Source organism: Pristis pectinata, chromosome 17 (genome assembly GCF_009764475.1).
Source record: "Pristis pectinata isolate sPriPec2 chromosome 17, sPriPec2.1.pri, whole genome shotgun sequence".
In the NCBI taxonomy this organism is placed as follows: Eukaryota; Metazoa; Chordata; class Chondrichthyes; order Rhinopristiformes; family Pristidae; genus Pristis; species Pristis pectinata.
This window is the reverse complement of record NC_067421.1, coordinates 12795240-12815179: the sequence shown is the minus strand read 5'-3', so window position 1 is coordinate 12815179 and position 19940 is coordinate 12795240. Positions and strand designations below refer to the sequence as shown.

At 47.7% G+C, this 19940-nt stretch overlaps 1 protein-coding gene across 5 annotated transcripts in view; it reads left to right on the top strand.

Moving 5' to 3' along the window:
* LOC127579636 (solute carrier family 2, facilitated glucose transporter member 11-like) overlaps window positions 1-6977 on the top strand; it is a 69651-nt gene extending 62674 nt beyond the window's left edge. For all 5 annotated transcript variants that reach the window (XM_052032537.1, XM_052032534.1, XM_052032538.1 and 2 more), the window contains one exon: window positions 5133-6977. In XM_052032537.1, coding sequence (XP_051888497.1) covers window positions 5133-5354 — 222 coding nt within the window. In that variant the 3' untranslated portion in view covers window positions 5355-6977. The remainder of the gene's footprint in view (window positions 1-5132) is intronic.
* The last annotated feature ends 12963 nt before the right edge of the window (window positions 6978-19940 follow it).

Below are 19940 nucleotides of genomic sequence, written 5' to 3'. Positions count from 1 at the left end.
CTCCCACTCCCTGACCGTCTCACACTCCCTGACCGTCTCCCACTCACTGACCCTCTCTCACTCCCTGACCGTCTCCCACTCCCTGACCGTCTCCCACTCACTGACCGTCTCTCACTCACTGACCGTCTCTCACTCCCTGACCCTCTCTCACTCCCTGACCGTCTCCCACTCACTGACCGTCTCCCACTCACTGACACTCTCTCACTCACTGACCGTCTCTCACTCACTGACCATCTCCCACACACTGACCGTCTCCCACTCACTGACCCTCTCTCACTCACTGACCCTTTCCCACTCACTGACCGTCTCTCACTCCCTGACCGTCTCCCACTCACTGACCGTCTCCCACTCACTGACCGTCTCTCACTCACTGACCGTCTCCCACTCACTGACCCTCTCTCACTCACTGACCGTCTCCCACTCACTGACCGTCTCTCACTCACTGACCGTCTCCCACTCACTGACCGTCTCCCACTCACTGCGTCTCTCACTCACTGACCGTCTCCCACTCCCTGACCGTCTCCCACTCACTGACCTTCTCCCACTCACTGCGTCTCTCACTCACTGACCGTCTCCCACTCCCTGACCGTCTCCCACACACTGACCGTCTCCCACTCACTGACCCTCTCTCACTCACTGACCGTCTCCCACACACTGACCCTCTCTCACTCACTGACCGTCTCCCACTCACTGACCGTCTCCCACTCACTGACCCTCCCCCACTCAACGACCGTCTCCCACTCACTGACCGTCTCCCACTCACTGCGTCTCTCACTCACTGACCGTCTCCCACTCCCTGAACGTCTCCCACTCACTGACCGTCTCTCACTCACTGACCGTCTCCCACTCACTGACCCTCCCTCACTCACTGACCGTCTCCCACTCCCTGACCGTCTCACACTCCCTGACCATCTCCCACTCACTGACCCTCTCTCACTCCCTGACCGTCTCCCACTCACTGACCCTCTCTCACTCACTGACCGTCTCTCACTCACTGACCGTCTCTCACTCCCTGACCCTCTCTCACTCCCTGACCGTCTCCCACTCACTGACCGTCTCTCACTCACTGACCGTCTCTCACTCACTGACCGTCTCCCACTCACTGACACTCTCTCACTCACTGACCATCTCCCACTCACTGACCGTCTCCCACACACTGACTGTCTCCCACTCACTGACCCTCTCTCACTCACTGACCCTTTCCCACTCACTGACCGTCTCTCACTCCCTGACCGTCTCCCACTCACTGACCGTCTCCCACTCACTGACCGTCTCTCACTCACTGACCGTCTCCCACTCACTGACCCTCTCTCACTCACTGACCGTCTCCCACTCACTGACCGTCTCTAACTCACTGACCCTCTCTCACTCACTGACCGTCTCCCACTCACTGACCCTCTCCCACTCACTGACCCTCTCTCACTCACTGACCGTCTCCCACTCACTGACCGTCTCACACTCACTGACCGTCTCCCACTCACTGACCCTCTCTCACTCACTGACCGTCTCCCACTCACTGACCCTCTCTCACTCACTGACCCTTTCCCACTCACTGACCGTCTCTCACTCCCTGACCGTCTCCCACTCACTGACCGTCTCCCACTCACTGACCGTCTCTCACTCACTGACCGTCTCCCACTCACTGACCCTCTCTCACTCACTGACCGTCTCCCACTCACTGACCATCTCTAACTCACTGACCCTCTCTCACTCACTGACCGTCTCCCACTCACTGACCCTCTCCCACTCACTGACCCTCTCTCACTCACTGACCGTCTCCCACTCACTGACCGTCTCTCACTCACTGACCGTCTCCCACTCACTGACCATCTCCCACTCACTGACCCTCTCTCACTCACTGACCGTCTCCCACTCACTGACCCTCCCCCACTCACTGACCGTCTCCCACTCACTGACCGTCTCCCACTCACTGCGTCTCTCACTCACTGACCGTCTCCCACTCCCTGACCGTCTCCCACTCACTGACCGTCTCCCACTCACTGACCCTCTCTCACTCACTGACCGTCTCCCATACACTGACCCTCTCTCACTCACTGACCGTCTCCCACTCACTGACCGTCTCCCACTCACTGACCCTCCCCCACTCACTGACCGTCTCCCACTCCCTGACCGTCTCCCACTCACTGCGTCTCTCACTCACTGACCGTCTCCCACTCCCTGACCGTCTCCCACTCACTGACCATCTCTCATTCACTGACCGTCTCCCACTTACTGCGTCTCTCACTCACTGACCGTCTCCCACTCACTGACCGTCTCTAACTCACTGACCATCTCCCACTCACTGACCATCTCCCACTCACTGACCCTCTCTCACTCACTTAACGTCTCCCACTCACTGACCCTCTCCCACTCACTGACCGTCTCCCACTCACTGACACTCCCCCACTCACTGACCGTCTCCCACTCACTGACCGTCTCCCACTCACTGCGTCTCTCACTCACTGACCGTCTCCCACTCCCTGGTCGTCTCCCACTCACTGACCGTCTCTCATTCACTGACCGTCTCCCACTCACTGCGTCTCTCACTCACTGACCGTCTCCCACTCACTGACCGTCTCCCACTCACTGACCCTCTCCCACTCACTGACCCTCTCTCACTCACTGACCGTCTCCCACTCACTGACCGTCTCTCACTCACTGACCGTCTCCCACTCACTGACCATCTCCCACTCACTGACCCTCTCTCACTCACTGACCGTCTCCCACTCACTGACCCTCTCTCACTCACTGACCCTTTCCCACTCACTGACCGTCTCTCACTCCCTGACCGTCTCCCACTCACTGACCGTCTCCCACTCACTGACCGTCTCTCACTCACTGACCGTCTCCCACTCACTGACCCTCTCTCACTCACTGACCGTCTCCCACTCACTGACCATCTCTAACTCACTGACCCTCTCTCACTCACTGACCGTCTCCCACTCACTGACCCTCTCCCACTCACTGACCCTCTCTCACTCACTGACCGTCTCCCACTCACTGACCGTCTCTCACTCACTGACCGTCTCCCACTCACTGACCATCTCCCACTCACTGACCCTCTCTCACTCACTGACCGTCTCCCACTCACTGACCCTCCCCCACTCACTGACCGTCTCCCACTCACTGACCGTCTCCCACTCACTGCGTCTCTCACTCACTGACCGTCTCCCACTCCCTGACTGTCTCCCACTCACTGACCGTCTCCCACTCACTGACCCTCTCTCACTCACTGACCGTCTCCCATACACTGACCCTCTCTCACTCACTGACCGTCTCCCACTCACTGACCGTCTCCCACTCACTGACCCTCCCCCACTCACTGACCGTCTCCCACTCCCTGACCGTCTCCCACTCACTGCGTCTCTCACTCACTGACCGTCTCCCACTCCCTGACCGTTTCCCACTCACTGACCATCTCTCATTCACTGACCGTCTCCCACTTACTGCGTCTCTCACTCACTGACCGTCTCCCACTCACTGACCGTCTCTAACTCACTGACCATCTCCCACTCACTGACCATCTCCCACTCACTGACCCTCTCTCACTCACTTAACGTCTCCCACTCACTGACCCTCTCCCACTCACTGACCGTCTCCCACTCACTGACCCTCCCCCACTCACTGACCGTCTCCCACTCACTGACCGTCTCCCACTCACTGCGTCTCTCACTCACTGACCGTCTCCCACTCCCTGGTCGTCTCCCACTCACTGACCGTCTCTCATTCACTGACCGTCTCCCACTCACTGCGTCTCTCACTCACTGACCGTCTCCCACTCACTGACCGTCTCTCACTCACTGACCGTCTCTCACTCACTGACCGTCTCCCACTCACTGACCGTCTCTAACTCACTGACCATCTCCCACTCACTGACCATCTCCCACTCACTGACCCTCTCTCACTCACTTAACGTCTCCCACTCACATACCCTCTCCCACTCACTGACCGTCTCCCACTCACTGACCGTCTCTCACTCACTGACCGTCTCCCACTCGCTGACCGTCTCTCATTCACTGACCGGCTCCCACTCACTGCGTCTCTCACTCACTGACCGTCTCCCACTCACTGACCGTCTCTCACTCACTGACCGTCTCCCACTCACTGACCGTCTCTCACTCACTGACCCACTCACTGACCATCTCCCACTCACTGACCCTCTCCCACTCACTGACCCTCTCTCACTCACTGACCGTCTCCCACACACTGACCCTCTCTCACTCACTGACCGTCTCCCACTCACTGACCGTCTCCCACTCACTGACCCTCCCCCACTCACTGACCGTCTCCCACTCACTGACCGTCTCCCACTCACTGACCGTCTCCCACTCACTGACCCTCTCACTCACTGACCGTCTCTCATTCACTGACCGGCTCCCACTCACTGCGTCTCTCACTCACTGACCATCTCCCACTCACTGACCGTCTCTCACTCACTGACCCACTCACTGACCGTCTCCCACTCACTGACCCTCTCCCACAAACTGACCCTCTCCCACTCACTGACCCTCTCACTCACTGACCGTCTCCCACTCACTGACCCTCTCTCACTCACTGACCCTCTCCTACTCATTGACCCTCTCACTCACTGACCGTCTCCCACTCACTGACCCTCTCCCACAAACTGACCCTCTCCCACTCACTGACCATCTCCCACTCACTGACCGTCTCACTCACTGACCGTCTCCCACTCACTGACCGTCTCCCACTCACTGAGCCTCTCCCACAAACTGACCCTCTCTCACTCCCTGACTGTCTCCCACTCACTGACCGTCTCTCACTCACTGAGCGTCTCCCACTCACTGACCGTCTCTCACTCACTGACCGTCTCCCACTCACTGACCGTCTCTCACTCACTGACCGTCTCTCACTCACTGACCCTCTCCCACTCACTGACCGTCTCCCACTCACTGACCCTCTCCTACTCATTGACCCTCTCACTCACTGACCCTCTCTCACTCATTGACCCTCTACCAATCTCTCTCCATGACCTTCAGTCTCATACACTGACCCTTCCTTTAACCTCACTCCTTTACTGTATTGAAATCTCACTCACCGACCTCTCTCTCACCCTCCTTCAATGCGGTTTTGTTTGCCCCTTTACTGACTGCCATTGTCTCTTTCTGTCACAGGACGGTCTTGGCTACCTCTGCTTCCTGATATTCAGCGGAGTTTGTTTAGTGTTCACCCTCCTGGGTTACTTTATTTTAGTGGAAACACGGGGTAAGACACCACTCGAAATCAGCGAGGAATTCAAGAACAGAAAGTTCTTTCAAAATGCAATGCTCCATGTGACACCTAATGGTGCACTCCCGCAAAGCACTGTGGAAATCATCATGTCAACTGCATTCTAATCTCTGGAAACTGTCCTTCGAGAGAAATGGATGATGTTTTGAACTGAGCTGCAACGTCGTGCATTGTGTCGGGCGATAACCCCTCAGCTCCTGACACAGGAAGATTCCTTATTTTGTCAAAAATTATACTGATTGCTTATACTGCTGAATGGTGGATAATAGGCCACGGCTGTCAGCTGGAGGAAGTGCTCCCCTCGTCCTGCTACAGACATACACCCTACCTGCTCATCCATCCGTGTTATGATGTGGTGTAGTTATATTTATAATTATTTTTTAAGACAGATTTTTATATTAAAAGAAATCAAGTAGTCACTCAGGAGTCCATAATAGAATGGTGCCAGCAATCTGCGTAAGGTCTGTTGCCATGGTAACTTTGATCTTTTGCTGTATTTTATCAAAAACAGCCTGATTAAATGTTGCTGGGATACCCTCATTACCGATGAATTTCTCCTGCTAAAGTGATACTGTTACTGACAAACTCATTGGCAGTTGCTTCATATGTTAACATTTAAATGGAAATGGGCTACATACATCTTATTGCTGGCATATATTAGTTTTAAAATATACATAGCATTATCACTTCTGTTTGGTATCTCCTATAGCGGTGCTGGGATCCAAAAGTTCCAGGTTTAGTTCATTGTAGCTTGACATTTCCTTCACTCTGTCACCAGATCGGCAGTGTGGTTGTTTGCTGACAGTTGACGACTTCCCTGATAAGAAATTAAACCATGGCAGTCTTCAGCATTCAAGTCTACATTGACAAGTGGCGACAGTATACACTGTAGAAATGTGCCAGCACTTCTTCCACAGCACCTGCCGTCGGCATCCAGCTCCCAGAAGGATGGATGGAGGTACTTGTGATTTCCCCACTAAGTCATGCACTATGTTGACTGGGAGACACACAATGTTGTTTCGGAATACTGGACCTCCTGCTAACTGCCCTGAGGTAGCGTCTTCACCACATGGATTCAAAATTTTGTCCACCAACTATGAAGGGCAAATAGGGATAAGGAAAAAATGCTGACCTTGCTATAAAGAATGACCAAAAAAAATAACATCCCCACCAGTAGGTGTCAGGTAATGACCATTCCAAACAAGAAAAGTCCTACCATGATCTGTCACTGTTTAATCCCAACACTTAGAATGTTAGCAACGACCAGAAACCTAACTGGATCAGCGATATCGGTACAATGGTTACAAGAGAAGGGCAGAAACTGGGTTCTTTGTAATGAAAAGCGCACCTCCTGGTCTCTCAGAGACTCCCCACCATCTCCCAGGCACTTGCCAGGAATGCAATGAATATTCATCATTCACTTAACTAGTGTAACTGTATTGGCAATGAAGACCAAAGCCACCTAGAACAATGTAGCCCATTTGACTAGAGTCTCTGCTTCTGAACAAAATCTCCACGACTGTTAACTCTAGCACAAATATGCACTCCGGAATACAGTCATGGACGAGTAGTCCAGAGCTTATAAACTCAAATCTTGTCATGACACAACATGGTAATATATAGGAAAGCACAAGAGAAACACAACATGAAGGCTAACTGCTTTACTCCGGTGTGGTCTAGATGTGGCTCCAGTCTAGCTTAATGATGGTGACTCCTAATGCCCTCAGTGAAATTGAGGATGGGTTTTTAATACTGTCATATGTATGTAATCCTTGTGTTTCTCCTGTTCCAAGGGTCAGTAAAAAAAGAAACTTTGATACCACCTCCCTACCTGATGAGTTTACCACTAAGCTTTGTTGCACAACAGTACACAACTGGGTGATGCCTCCCATAGCGGGAAGATTATCGCTGACTTACCAATGCCCATTATGAAGGGAGGGTTAGTGGCGACTGGGCAATCCTTTCTAATATGAAGGGACTGACACTGACTAAACAAATGCTCTCTCTGCAGAGGATTGACAATGACTGGTCAACAGTTACAAGGACACTGAAAGTGGATGACCAATAGCTTGGACCACTCGATGATAGTAATAAATGATAAGATATCCTTGATAGTTACATGTACATCGAAACACACAGTGAAATGCATCTTTTTGTGTAGAGCATTCTGGGGGCAGCCCACAAGTGTTGCCACACTTCCTACGCCAACACAGCATGCCCACAACTTCCTAACCCGTACGTCTTTGGAATGTGGGAGGAAACCGGAGCACCCGGAGGAAACCCATGCAGACATGGGGAGAACGTACAAACTCCTTACAGACAGCGGCCAGAATTGAACCCAGGTCACTGGCACTGTAAAGCGTTACGCTAACCGCTACACTACCGTGTGATGAAGGTTTCTCATTAAAGAGAGTCTGACACGCTGGCTAACCACTCCCATTTCAGGAGTATGAGGCCTGACAAACACTTTCCGCTAAAGGAAGGTTTGACACTGATTGACCAAAGCCACTAATTATAGGCATATTGATTCTGAAGCTGACTAAAAGTGATGATAAATAGACTTGACATTGATGACAGTCTCCTGTCACAGGCACACTGACATTTGAATCTCAACACTGTAGCTGTAGAAAAGAAATCCAAGCTAATGGTGAGTATGAAACTGCTGGATGGTCACAAAACCCAATCCTGTGGGTGTCTAGAGTTGACCACAAGCATCCACCTCAAGCGTGGCCACTGTTCTCTTACGGTTTGCTCTCATTTCCCTCTTCTTGCATCTTTTGCTTCTGTCTATAAAACATTAGTCCCGTATGCCGCTTAAACAAATAGTTGTACTTAGAGACTGGACAAGAGAAGGAAAACTTCAAACAGTCATTATGCAGGGGATCCTGTGTTTGCAGAGGGAACCAGATATTCAGGCGCTCCTCTGATGAGGAAGGCAGGCTTTGTATTCAGTACTGTATCCACAATGTTCCCCATTTGGTAAGTATCTATCAGTGGACATACTTAGTCAAAGAATCATACAGCACGGAAACAGGCCCTTCGGCCCAACTGGTCCATGCCGACCAAGGTGCCCATCCAAGCGAGTCCCATTGACAAGCGCTTGTCCCATAACCTTCCAAACCTTTGCAGTCCCATCTACCTGACTTTTAAAAGTTGTTGTCGTACCTGCCTCAACCACTTCCTCTGGCAGCTCATTCCACATACATACCACCCTTTGTGTAAAAATGTTGCCCCTCAGGTTCCTATTAAATCTTGCCCCTGTCACCTTAAACCTACTGTATGCCCTCTAGTTCTTGATTCCTCAACCCTGGGAAAAAGACTGAGTGCATTCACCCAATCAATGCCTCTCATGATTTTATACCCCCCATAAGCTCACCCCTCAGTCTGCTACACTCCTATTCTTCACAAACGGAATCAGTTTATTCCATCCTCAATGCACTCCTGTCATGAGCAATTGGTTTGAAAGAAAGGTAATATTTATTAAGTTCCTTTCATAACCCTAAACAGCCGGTGCTTGGTCCAATCTATACAAAGCACTTTTAGCCTTTACAGGAATGTGGTTGCAAGGTGACTGAGGCTAGAAGCAGGATATTCCACTTAATTTGACATTTAAAAAGTATATGCCAAACAGGATGGGAGGTGGGATAACTCTGTTAATAAACGACAAAATCAGGACAGTAGTGAGAAATGACCTTGGCTCAGAAGATCAAGACGGGCCCTGGGGAATGTTGTAAAACAAAACAACCTGGAGGTGCAAGTACATAGTTCCCTGAAAGTGGCGACACAAGTAGCTGAGGTGGTGATGAAGGTAGACGGCACTCTTGCCTTCATTAGACGAGTGAGTGCAAGAGTTCACTGAGTGCAAGAGTTGGGACATCATGTTTCAGCTGCACACGACGTTGGTGAGACCGCACTTGGAACACAGTGTGCAGTTCTGGTCGCCATACTGCAGGAAGGACGTGCTTAAGCTAGAGAAGGTGCAGAAAAGATTCACGAGGATGTCACCGGGACTGGAAGGCTGGAGTTATATGGATAGGCTCGGACTGTTTTCTCCGGAGCGAAGGAGACTGAGGAGTGACCTTACAGAGGTTGATAAAATCATGAGGGGCACAGATAAGGTTGAATGTCACAGCCTTTTTCCCAGCGTAGGGGAATCTTAAACTAGAATGCATAGGTTTAAGGTGAGAGCAGAAGGAGTTAGAGGGGACCTGAGGGGCAAATTTTTTACCCAGAGGGTAGTGGGTATATGCAACGAGCTGCTGGAGGAAGTGGTAGAGGCGGACACAGTTACAATGCTTAAAAGACATTTGGACAGGTTCATGGATAGGAAAGGTTCAGAGGGATACGGGCCAAATGCAGGCAAATGGGACTAGTTCAGGAAGGCACCTTGGTTGGCATAGATGAGTTGGGCTGAAGGGCCTGTTTCCCTGCTGTATAACTCTATGACTTCATGACTCTATGTCACAAAGCATTTTGCGTGGAGACAAGTAACAACAAGGCACTGAAACCACTGGTGGGAACAGGCATGGGTTCCCTACACTCACTGAACCACAGGACAGAGTGTACATTAACAAGTAAAGGGGTTTGCAAGAACATGTAAAGGCATTTCATGTTGACTGAAAATGTTTTCCCATCACACGGGGTTAGAAGTGGGATTAGAAATGGCTTTTCTAGTAAACATTTCTTGCCTTTCTAAATCATCCTTGCTAATATGCATAATCTATAATTGGACAGGAATATCCATCTCAAAACCAGCAAAGGTAGCTTTGAGGAAGAATTGGCAAAGGTAGCTTAGAAGACTATATTAAGGGCAGTTTCTTAGAATAGTATGTTATGGAACTTATCAGGGAATCAGCTATTTTACGGTCACGCATAGTGAGGCAGGATTGATTAATTAATTATCTCAGGGTAAAGAATCATTTGGGGAATAGTGAGCACAACATGACAGAATTATCTATTCAATTTGAGAGCAAAAAACCTGGGTGTGAAACTTGTGCCTTTAATATGATCAAAGGCAATTGCAAAGGCATGAAGGCAGAGTTGGTTACAGTGGACTGGGAAATAGAGTAAAAGGCAGTAGGTAAGTAGTGGCAGACATTTGAGGAGATATTTTTTAAAGATATATTCCATTGAGAAATGAAGACTCAAAGACAAGGATGATCTCATCTGTGGCTAACTGAGTGTGAGATCAAAGTAAAATGGTTAGGAACATTTTCGAAACCAGTAGAGGATGTCTAAAATAAATGATAAAAAGGGGGTAAATACGTTGTGAGAGTAAACAGGCAAAAAAAAACAACATACAGCTTCTACAACGGTATAAGATAAGATATCTTTATTAGTCACATGTACATTGAAACACACAGTGAAATGTATCTTTTGCGTAGACTGTTTTGGGGGCAGCCCTCAAGTGTCGCCACGCTTCCGGTGCCAACATAGCATGCTCACAACTTCCTAACCTGTAGTTTTTTGGAATGTGGGAGGAAACCGGAGCACCCGGAGGAAACCCACACAAAAGGAGAAGCAAAAGAGCTCTGGTAAACTTCACTTCATTTGAGGATGAGAGTGGGGAATTAATAATGGGAAATAATAAGGTGGCAGAAACTTTGAGCAAATATTTTGTGTCTGTCCTGACACTAAAAGTATCCTAGTAATAGTAGAAATCCTGGGTCAGAAGGAGGAAGGAATTTAAAGCAATCACTATCATTACTGAAAAAGTACAAGATAAACTATAGGATTAGAGGAGAGCTTAATGTTGTTCCCTTCTTCAAAAAGTGCAGTAGGAATAAGCTAGAAAACTACAGGCTGTTGAGCCTTACTTCAGTAGTAGGGAAATTATTGGAAAAAGTTCTGAGGGACAGGATGTATGTTCATTTGGAAAAGCAGGGACTGACTGGAAAGAGTCAGCATGGTTTTGTGCGCAGGAGATCATGTCTCACAACTCTGATTGAGTTTTTTGAGGAGGCAACGAAGAAAATTGGTGAAGGCAGTGCGGTTGACATTGTTGCATGGAAGTTAATCCAGTCAAGTATGAGGTACAGCATCCTGGGACATCAAATACGAACAGGGTATATACAGTAAATGACAGGGACCTCAGGAATGTTGATGCACAGAGGAACCTTGAGGTGCAAGTTTAGAGCTCCTTGAAAACGGCATCACAGGTGGATAGGGTAGTTGAGAAGGCATTTGATATGCTTGCCTTCATAGGCTTGAGGCATTGAGTAGAAGAGTTGGGATGTCATGTTGCAGCTGTACGAGACATTGGTCAGACTGCACTTGGAGCATTGTGTACACTTCTGGTTGCCAAGGATGTGGTAGCACTGGAAAGAGTTCAGAAGAGATTCACCAGGATATTGCCTGGAATGGAGGGCAGTAGGTACGAGGAGAGATTGGATAGGTTAGTGAGAGGGGAGAAATTTAAAGGAGATCTGAGGGGTACGTTTTTCGCACAGAGGGTTGTGAATATCTGGAACAAGCTGCCAGGGGAGTTGGTAGAAGCAGATACGATTATCGCATTTAAAAGGCACTTGTACAGGTACTTGGGTAGGAAAGAAATAGAAGGGTAATTTCCAAATGCAAGCAAATGGGATTAATGTAGGTAGGCACCTCGGTCGATATGAATGAGCTGGGCCAAAGGGCCTATTTCTGTGCTCTACAACTCTACGACTCTGTGGCTAATGGCTGACAGGTCCTTTGGACCTGATGATCTTCAACATAATGCATTAAAAACAGTGGCTGCAGAGGTAAAGATACATTGGTGGTGATCTTCCAAAGTTCCCCGGATTCAGGAAAGATCAAGGCAGACTGAAAAACTGCAAAACTTTCTCAAACTTCTGTTGGCTAACTAGCCCGACATCTGTCACCAGCAAATTGCTGGATCCATTATTAGGGAAGTAGTAACAGAAGTAATGTAGTACAATCAAGCGGAGTCAATGTGGGGAATTCTGTTTGACAATTTTATCTTAGTTCTTTGAGGGTTTATGAGTGGGGCAGATAAAGAAAAATCAGAAGATAAAATGTACTTGTATTTCAGTAAGGAGAGACATGAAAGTTTACCACATGAGGTAATATCTCATAACATCAAGGTCATTGGAATTGGTTTGTTATTATCACATGTAAACAGAAAATGAGGGTAAATGGATCACATTCAGGTTGACAAGCTAGATATAACTAGTGGGGTTCCACAAGGATCAGTAATAGGGCCTTAACTATGTACAACTGATATTAATGGTCTAGATAAAGGGATTGAGTATAACGTAGCCAGAATTGTAAATACTGTGAAGGGAGGTGAGAAAGGAAGTTGTGACGAGCAGATGGAGTTTGCAAAAGGATACAGATCAAGTGGGAAAATGTTTGGCAAATGAAGTCTGGTTTGGAGAAATGTGAGGTGGTCCACCTTGGTAGGAAGAATAGAAAAGCAGCATACTGTGTACATGGAGGTAGACTTCAGCATGCCGCTACACTGTGGCATCTGGGTGTCTTTGCACATGGGGCACAGAAAGTTAGCATGCAGATATTGCAAGTAATAAGCAAGGTAGATGGAATGTTGGCTTCCATTGCAAAGTGGATAGATTGGAAAGGTAGGGTAGTCTCGCTGCAACTGCACAGGCCTTGGTGAGACTGCATTGCCGCACTACCTATAATTTAGTCTTCTTACTGGAGGTGAACGTTCATTGGAGACAGCTCAGAGACGGTTCACTGGGTTGATTACTGGGATGAAGGTCGACTTAGAAGGAATGGTTGAGCAGGTTGGGCTATACTGGAGTTTCCAAAAATGAGAGGTTGATAGAAGAGGCAAAGATCGTGGAAATCAGGCAGGAAAGTGGAGCTGAGGCCAAGGTCAGAACAGGCTCAAAGGAGCCGAATGTTCTCCTCCTGCCCCTAGTCCTCATGCTCTTTTGTTCCTATGTGGAAACATGGCTTGATGCACAGCAAGATCCCACAGCAGTCAAATAATAATGTTGGTTGAGAGATAAGTAGTGGGCAGGACAGCATTCCTCTGTTGCCTTCCAATCGGTGCCACAGGATCTATGATACCTTCTGTAAAGATCAGTCAGGGTCTCGGCCTCCTGCCTCTATCCAAACATGGCTCCACCAACGATGTGGTGATTCTGCACAGTTGTGTTAGTCCAGGTTATGTAATCAAATCTCTGGAATTACATTCAAAGCCATTGGCTGGAGAAGTGGACAGAGTTTTTCCCCCTTGGAAGTTAAGGTGGAACTGTCAGTAAAGTGGGAGTCCTGAGAGAGCCGGCCTTCCAATATTTTCCTGGGACCTCACCATGCTCCTGCTGTGACTAGCTGGGAATGCCTGAAGAAATCTGATAATTGGTCATTGGTTTATTATTCTCACATGTACCGAGATACAGTGAAACATTTTTGTTTGAATGGTATCCATACCGATCATAGAGTAATAGAGTAATACAGTATGGAAACAGGCCTTTCGGCCCAATGTGTCCATGCCGACCATGGTGCCCACCAAGCAAGCCTCATTTACCTGTATTTGGCCCATATCCCTCTAAACCGCTCTTATACAGGTATTTATCCAAATGACTTTTAAATGTTGTTAATGTACCTGCCTCAACCACTTCCTCTGGCAGCTCATTCCACATACACACCACCTGCTGGGTGAATAAGTTGCCCCTCAGGTCCCTTTTAAATCTTTCCCCTCTTAAACCTATGCCCTCTAGTTTTTAGTTCCCCATTCCTGGGAAAAAGATAGTGTGCGTTCTCCCTATCTATACCCCTCATGATTTTATACACCTTTATAAGGTCACCCTTCAATCTCCTATGTTCTAAAGAACAAAGTCCTAGACTACCCAGTCTCACCCTATAACTCAGGACCCCAAATCCTGGCAGCATCCTCAGAAATCTTCTCTGCACTTTTTCCACTTTAGTGATGTCTTTCTTATAACAGGGCAACCACAACTGCACACAATACTCCAAGTGCGGTCTCACCAACGTCTTGTACAACTGTGACGTAGCGTCCCAGCTCCTATACTCAGTGCCTCGACTGATGAAGGCCAGGGTGCCAAAAGCCTTCTTCACCACCCTGTCTACCCGTGGCACCACTTTCAGTCAACTGTGTACTTGTAATCCTAGGTCCTTCTATCCCACAATACTCTCCAGAGCCTGACCATTCACTGTGCAAGTCCTACCCGGGTTTGACTTCCTAAAATGCAACACTTCACATTTATCTGAATTGAAAGCCAAATGCCAATCCTCCACCCACTTACCGAGCTGATCAAGACCCCCCCCTGTAGTTTTAGTAACCTCCTTCACTCCATACATAAGTACATGGAGGTAATACAAAAAGAAAAACAATAACAGAATGCAAATATAGTGACAGAGCTAACATGGTTTTTGAAAGAAACCTCAAACCTGGCAAATCTAATAGAGGTATTTGGGGAGGTAACAGTGGGGTAAGTAAGGGAAAACCAAAGGATACAGCACTTCTGGAGTTTGAAAAGCAATTTGAAGGACTGGAATGCAAATATAAGGAGGTATTGCTGAGATCATACACAGTGAGATTGCAATTGGAATAGCTTGTGCAGTTTTGGCCATCAGACCCAATGGATTGTCTTGCCTTGTAGTCAGTGAGGCATTGAGTTATTAGATTGGTTCCTAGCTGGAAGGTATTCCCTCACCAGGAGAGTTGAGTAAGATTTGGTGATACTTACTGGAGCGTAGCAGAATGAGACAGAATCTCATTGAGACCCGTCATATTCTAAGATCCAGATTCTACATCAGATGTTGAGAGCTGGCGAGTCTAGAATTAGGAGCATGGTCTCAGGATAAGGGTCATCCATCCAGGAGATGGATGAAATTACTTTAAGAAGAGTCTTGTAAATGTTTGGAATTCTCTGCTTCAGAGGGCTGGGTGGTGCTCAGTCACTGAGTACATTCCAGGCTGAGTTCTGCAGAGCTCCTGACACTTGGGGAATTAGACGATATTGGGGTTGGGCAGGAAGGTGGACAAGGCATAAACATGATCTCATTGAATGGGAGGGCAGGCCCAAGGGGAATGTGGCCAATCCTCCTTTGGTTTCTTATCTTCTGGCTGCTGTGGAGATGTTACATTACATTTTACATTTTATTTACAGCGTGGTAACAGGCCCTTCCGGCCCAATGAGTCCACGTCACCCATTTTAAACCCAAATTAACCTACCCATATGTCTTTGCAATGTGGGAGGAAACTGGAGCACCCGGAGGAAACCCAAGCAGACACGGGAGAACGTACAAACTCCTTACAGACAGCGACGGGAATCGAAATCTGATCGCTGGCGCTGTAACAGCATTGCGTTAACCGCTACGCTACCGTGCTGCCCACTTACTGAGGTGAAGAGAAAAGCTCCCTCTGCACTATTGCTCCAACATTTTTTTTTGATCTTACTCACTGCAATGCTTGCAACTCACTTCCAACATGCTTCCTGTTGGAGTGGAGTTAATTTACAGAACTAATAGGAAGCTGTTCAAACTGTGTTAGTTCCACTCAGAACCAAAGTCATGCCAACCTCAGGAGTCGGACTGCAGTAAGTGGACAATGCTTGGGTGTGCAAACGTTCAGACATCGAGTACAAGTCATCGTTGACTCGTTCACTGAGCCATGTGAGCTTCTCACCTCCAACAACTTCAAAACAGAAGTCCTCTACAAACTGCCCGTGCTGTATGATAACACCTTCTGTCAATGAATATCCATGACAAGGCCCCGGAAGATATCTTCCTATACTTTTTCAGTGAAGGCAGATACTGATGATAAAATTCATCATCGCTTTCAGAACGCCAGCACAGCTATGGGCCATCTGAAGACAATATGTTTGAATATCAGACCTCAAACCCAGCACAAAACTTCTGGTGTGCCAGGCAGCAGTGACCCCTGGCTTCTTGTGTGCTTCTGGTTCCAGCAGACTTCTCAATGCACTGGAGAAATACCAGCAATGCTGTCTCCGCAAAATCCTTCACATCACCAAGCAGCATAAACAAGCTGCCAGCAGCATCCTCTCCCAGACCATCATCCGCTGTATTGAGTCCCTGACTGCACACGGTTGTCTCCAATGAGTTGGCCATGTTGTTCTCATGCCCAGCATCAGATTCCTGAAACGGACACACTATTCCAAGCTCTGAATGGGAACAGGCAGATACAGGAGAAGGTTAACGGATATTCTCAAAGCCTCCCTGAAAAGTGCATCGTCCCTCTGACTCCTGGCTATCCCTGGCCCATGACCACTCAAAGTGGAGAAGGAGTATTCAGGATGGTATTAAGAACCTCAAGCCCATGCATTGGGAGCACACGATCCCCATGTAAACAGTGGAAGGATTGCACCTCCGCCCAAAGTACCCACCTGCCCCACCAAGCAAGTCCTATCGCACCCATGTCAGAGTCTGTGGGTCCCATACTGTCCCCATCAGTCATCCGAGAACTCACAGACCTGGAGCGGAAGCAAGTTGTTCTCAATGTCCAAGGGGAAGGCACCCCCACAACTCCTCCCCAGTCAAGCCTTCATCCATCTCCTGCAGGGGGAGACACACCTACAAGCATCACGCACCATCCTCTTCCTAACCCTGTGGGGGTAGAATGACCAACTTTCCTGGGTTGCTCCTGGAGTCGCCTGGACTTGAGAATTTATCTTCAGTGCACTACTGAAAGAGGAAAAAAATGCAAGGACATTTGAATATTATCTTTTCAATTCTTTGCCTATTAATTATTGAATTCTGGAGACTTGCACTAAATGCTGGTTGACTGACACTCATAAATCATCTAATCCAACAGTATGGCATGGTAGTGTAGTGGTTAGCGTAACGTTATTACAGCGCCAGCAACCAGTGTTCAATTCTGGCCGCTGTCTGTAAGGAATTTGTATGTTCTCCCCGTGTCTGCGTGGGTTTCCTCCGGTTTCCTCCCACATTCCAAAGACGTACGGGTTAGGAGCTGTGGACATGCTATGTTGGCGCTGGAAGCGTGGCAACACTTGCGGGCTGCCCCCAGAACACTTCTCCGCAAAGAAGCATTTCACTGAGTATTTCGATGTACATGTGACTAATAAAGATCTTAACTTATATTATCTTCCAGTAAATAAGGGTAAGTTCAAGGGCAGACAAGCTGGACACCAACGTTGGAGGAAGGATTATGGATCATGGATGTAGGAGTTCATGTAATTGGTAACTGGTTTATTATTGTACCGAGGTACAGTGAAAACTTTGTTGTGTATGCCATCCGGACAGATCATTCCACCACATCAGTACACTGAGGTAGTACAAGGGAAAAGCAATAACACGATGCAACATACCTGCCCAGCCAGAACTGGCGATCCCACCAAAGGAAGAGGAGTCAGAATAGGACAGTTGGCCAAAATAGGCTTCTTCCAATGATAATAGGGACATTTGCAGGGCCAAAGGGAAGTCTGCACCATGCACAGGGAAACCTCAGGTGGGCGAACAGCATCAAAGCACGACAGTGACATTTGGAGTATCACTGGCAGACTGCCTGAACGACAGAACTGAACCAACCGACTGCAGCCTGTCCCCGAATGATCAGAACTCTGTGCAGCAGCTGTACATAACCACATAGAGATCACATGTTTGGTCATCCTTACTTATTTCTAATGCTTTTTACTACAAAGCTTTAACTGAAAGAATCAGTAATATGAAATAAATTGGGGCCACATTTTTATCATTGTAACCCTTCGCATCTGTTTTGCATTCATATACTGATTAACTGAGTTGCTATACTCTTTAGCTGGACTAAAGATTCATTCCTGCCAAGGGTTATTTGATGAGCCCTGATCCGTGCTGGTCAGTCATTGGCTGTAATTTTCTTTGCTCAGGATGGTTGTATGTGTGGTGAATGTCATGGGCTGCTGTTTAATGGAAAGTAACTGTTTCATGGAATGTAGTTACTCGGTCAGTGTGCCCCATGTTAGGCAACAGGACTCACAGTCAAGGGGATTGAGAAACTCTACACCAGAAGCTCCAACAGAAGCAGTCTGCAGAGCAGTGCAACGGTGAAAGCTCCTGTAGTAGACAGTCAGGGCCTCCCCATCTCCAGAGCAAACCATTGACCACCTCAATGGAGACAGAATATCTACCTATTCATGATGAAACATCTTGGAAGTTAAAAAGATGTAAATAACACTAAGTAAAGTTATTTCCTCCTTTAATATTTTTCCAATTTTTTTGTTGAATTGTCTGAATCCACTGACATTATTGGTAAATTGGTTTATTTTTGTCACATGTACCAAACTACAGTGAAAAACTTGCCTTGCATATTGTCCATACAGATCATTTCATTACAACAGTACATTGAGGTAGTACAAGGTAAAGCAATAACAGAATGCAGAATAAAGTGTAACAGCTACAGAGAAAGTGCAGTAGAGGTAGACAATAAGGTGCAAGGCCATAATGAGGACGATTGCGAGGTAAAGAGTCCATCTTATCATACTGGGGGCTGTTGAATAGTCTTATAATAGCAGGATAGAAGCTGTCCTTGAGCCTGGTGGTATATGCTTTCAGGCTTTTCTATCTTCTGTGGATCACCAAGGTGGAAGTGAACCCTGTCAGTGGGCTGTAATGTTGAAGATATTGCTGGTCACATTCTGGAGCTGCCTTGCCAAATGTGGAAACATGTCATCCTTTGCTCCATCTTGTGAATTTGGCTGGAATATACTGGGGCTGATACTTCAGGCCTTCCTCTGACACTGCTGGAAGGAACAAAGTGCCTGGGATGTGGAATCTCTTCAGACTGAGTCGACCTGATTTCAGTGACCAGGACAGTGGTGGTCTGCACTCACAGTGGCAGGGCCAGGAACTAGGAGGAATAGGAGAAAAGAGGAGCATCTTTGAAGACCTAGGTTTCCACTAAAAGGTCCCTGGACCTGTGAATCTGGTAGGAGTCTTGGGGGATGTTCATGGAGAGTCTACCATCGGCTTCAAGGCTTCTCCCAGTGTCCGCACCTGATGAGATCCTAATTGCAGGAACTTGATGGGAAGGCAGGAACAGCTCCTCCTCAGAGTATCAGTGCCTGTCCTGTTCTAAGCCCAAGATAAAGAAGACTATTATTGACCGGATACTGGGACCCCTCAATGCTTTTCTTTGAATGGCGCACACAATCTTTAACATCCATTTGAGCAGGCAGATGGCCTTGGTCTAAGTCCCACAGCAGTCCTACATTATGAAATGCAGAAAAGTACTGTGGCTTATGTGAAAGTCAATAACAGATCTCCATGAAATGTTTGGCAAAGATTATGGGGGCCCCCACTGTTAAAATGAACACCTCAACTGGGTTTTAGCTACAGGGCCTAACCTGACCCTGAGAAAGATGGCAGTTGCAGTTGTCAGAAGCCTTACCAATTGTAATTTGACAAAGTACAGGCAGTCCATGGGTTACCTAAGGGTTCCATTCCTGTAACCCTCTGTAAGTCAATTTCTCCATGTCAGAAACATCCGAAACAGCTACCCATATCGTATCACTCTACATACACCTGCTATAATTCTTTTATGGAATTGAAAATTTGCTACCCATATTTAAACTAATGAAATGTGTGCTATATCTGGTCATCAATGAACACAACAAAACATTTTATTGTTATTATTACTGTCTTGAAAAATGCTTTAAAAATGTATGGGAGAATTTGGATAACGTCAGAATTCTATAAATCAGGTCACCCATAACCCGGGGAGCCCTGTATTTGGTCAGGCT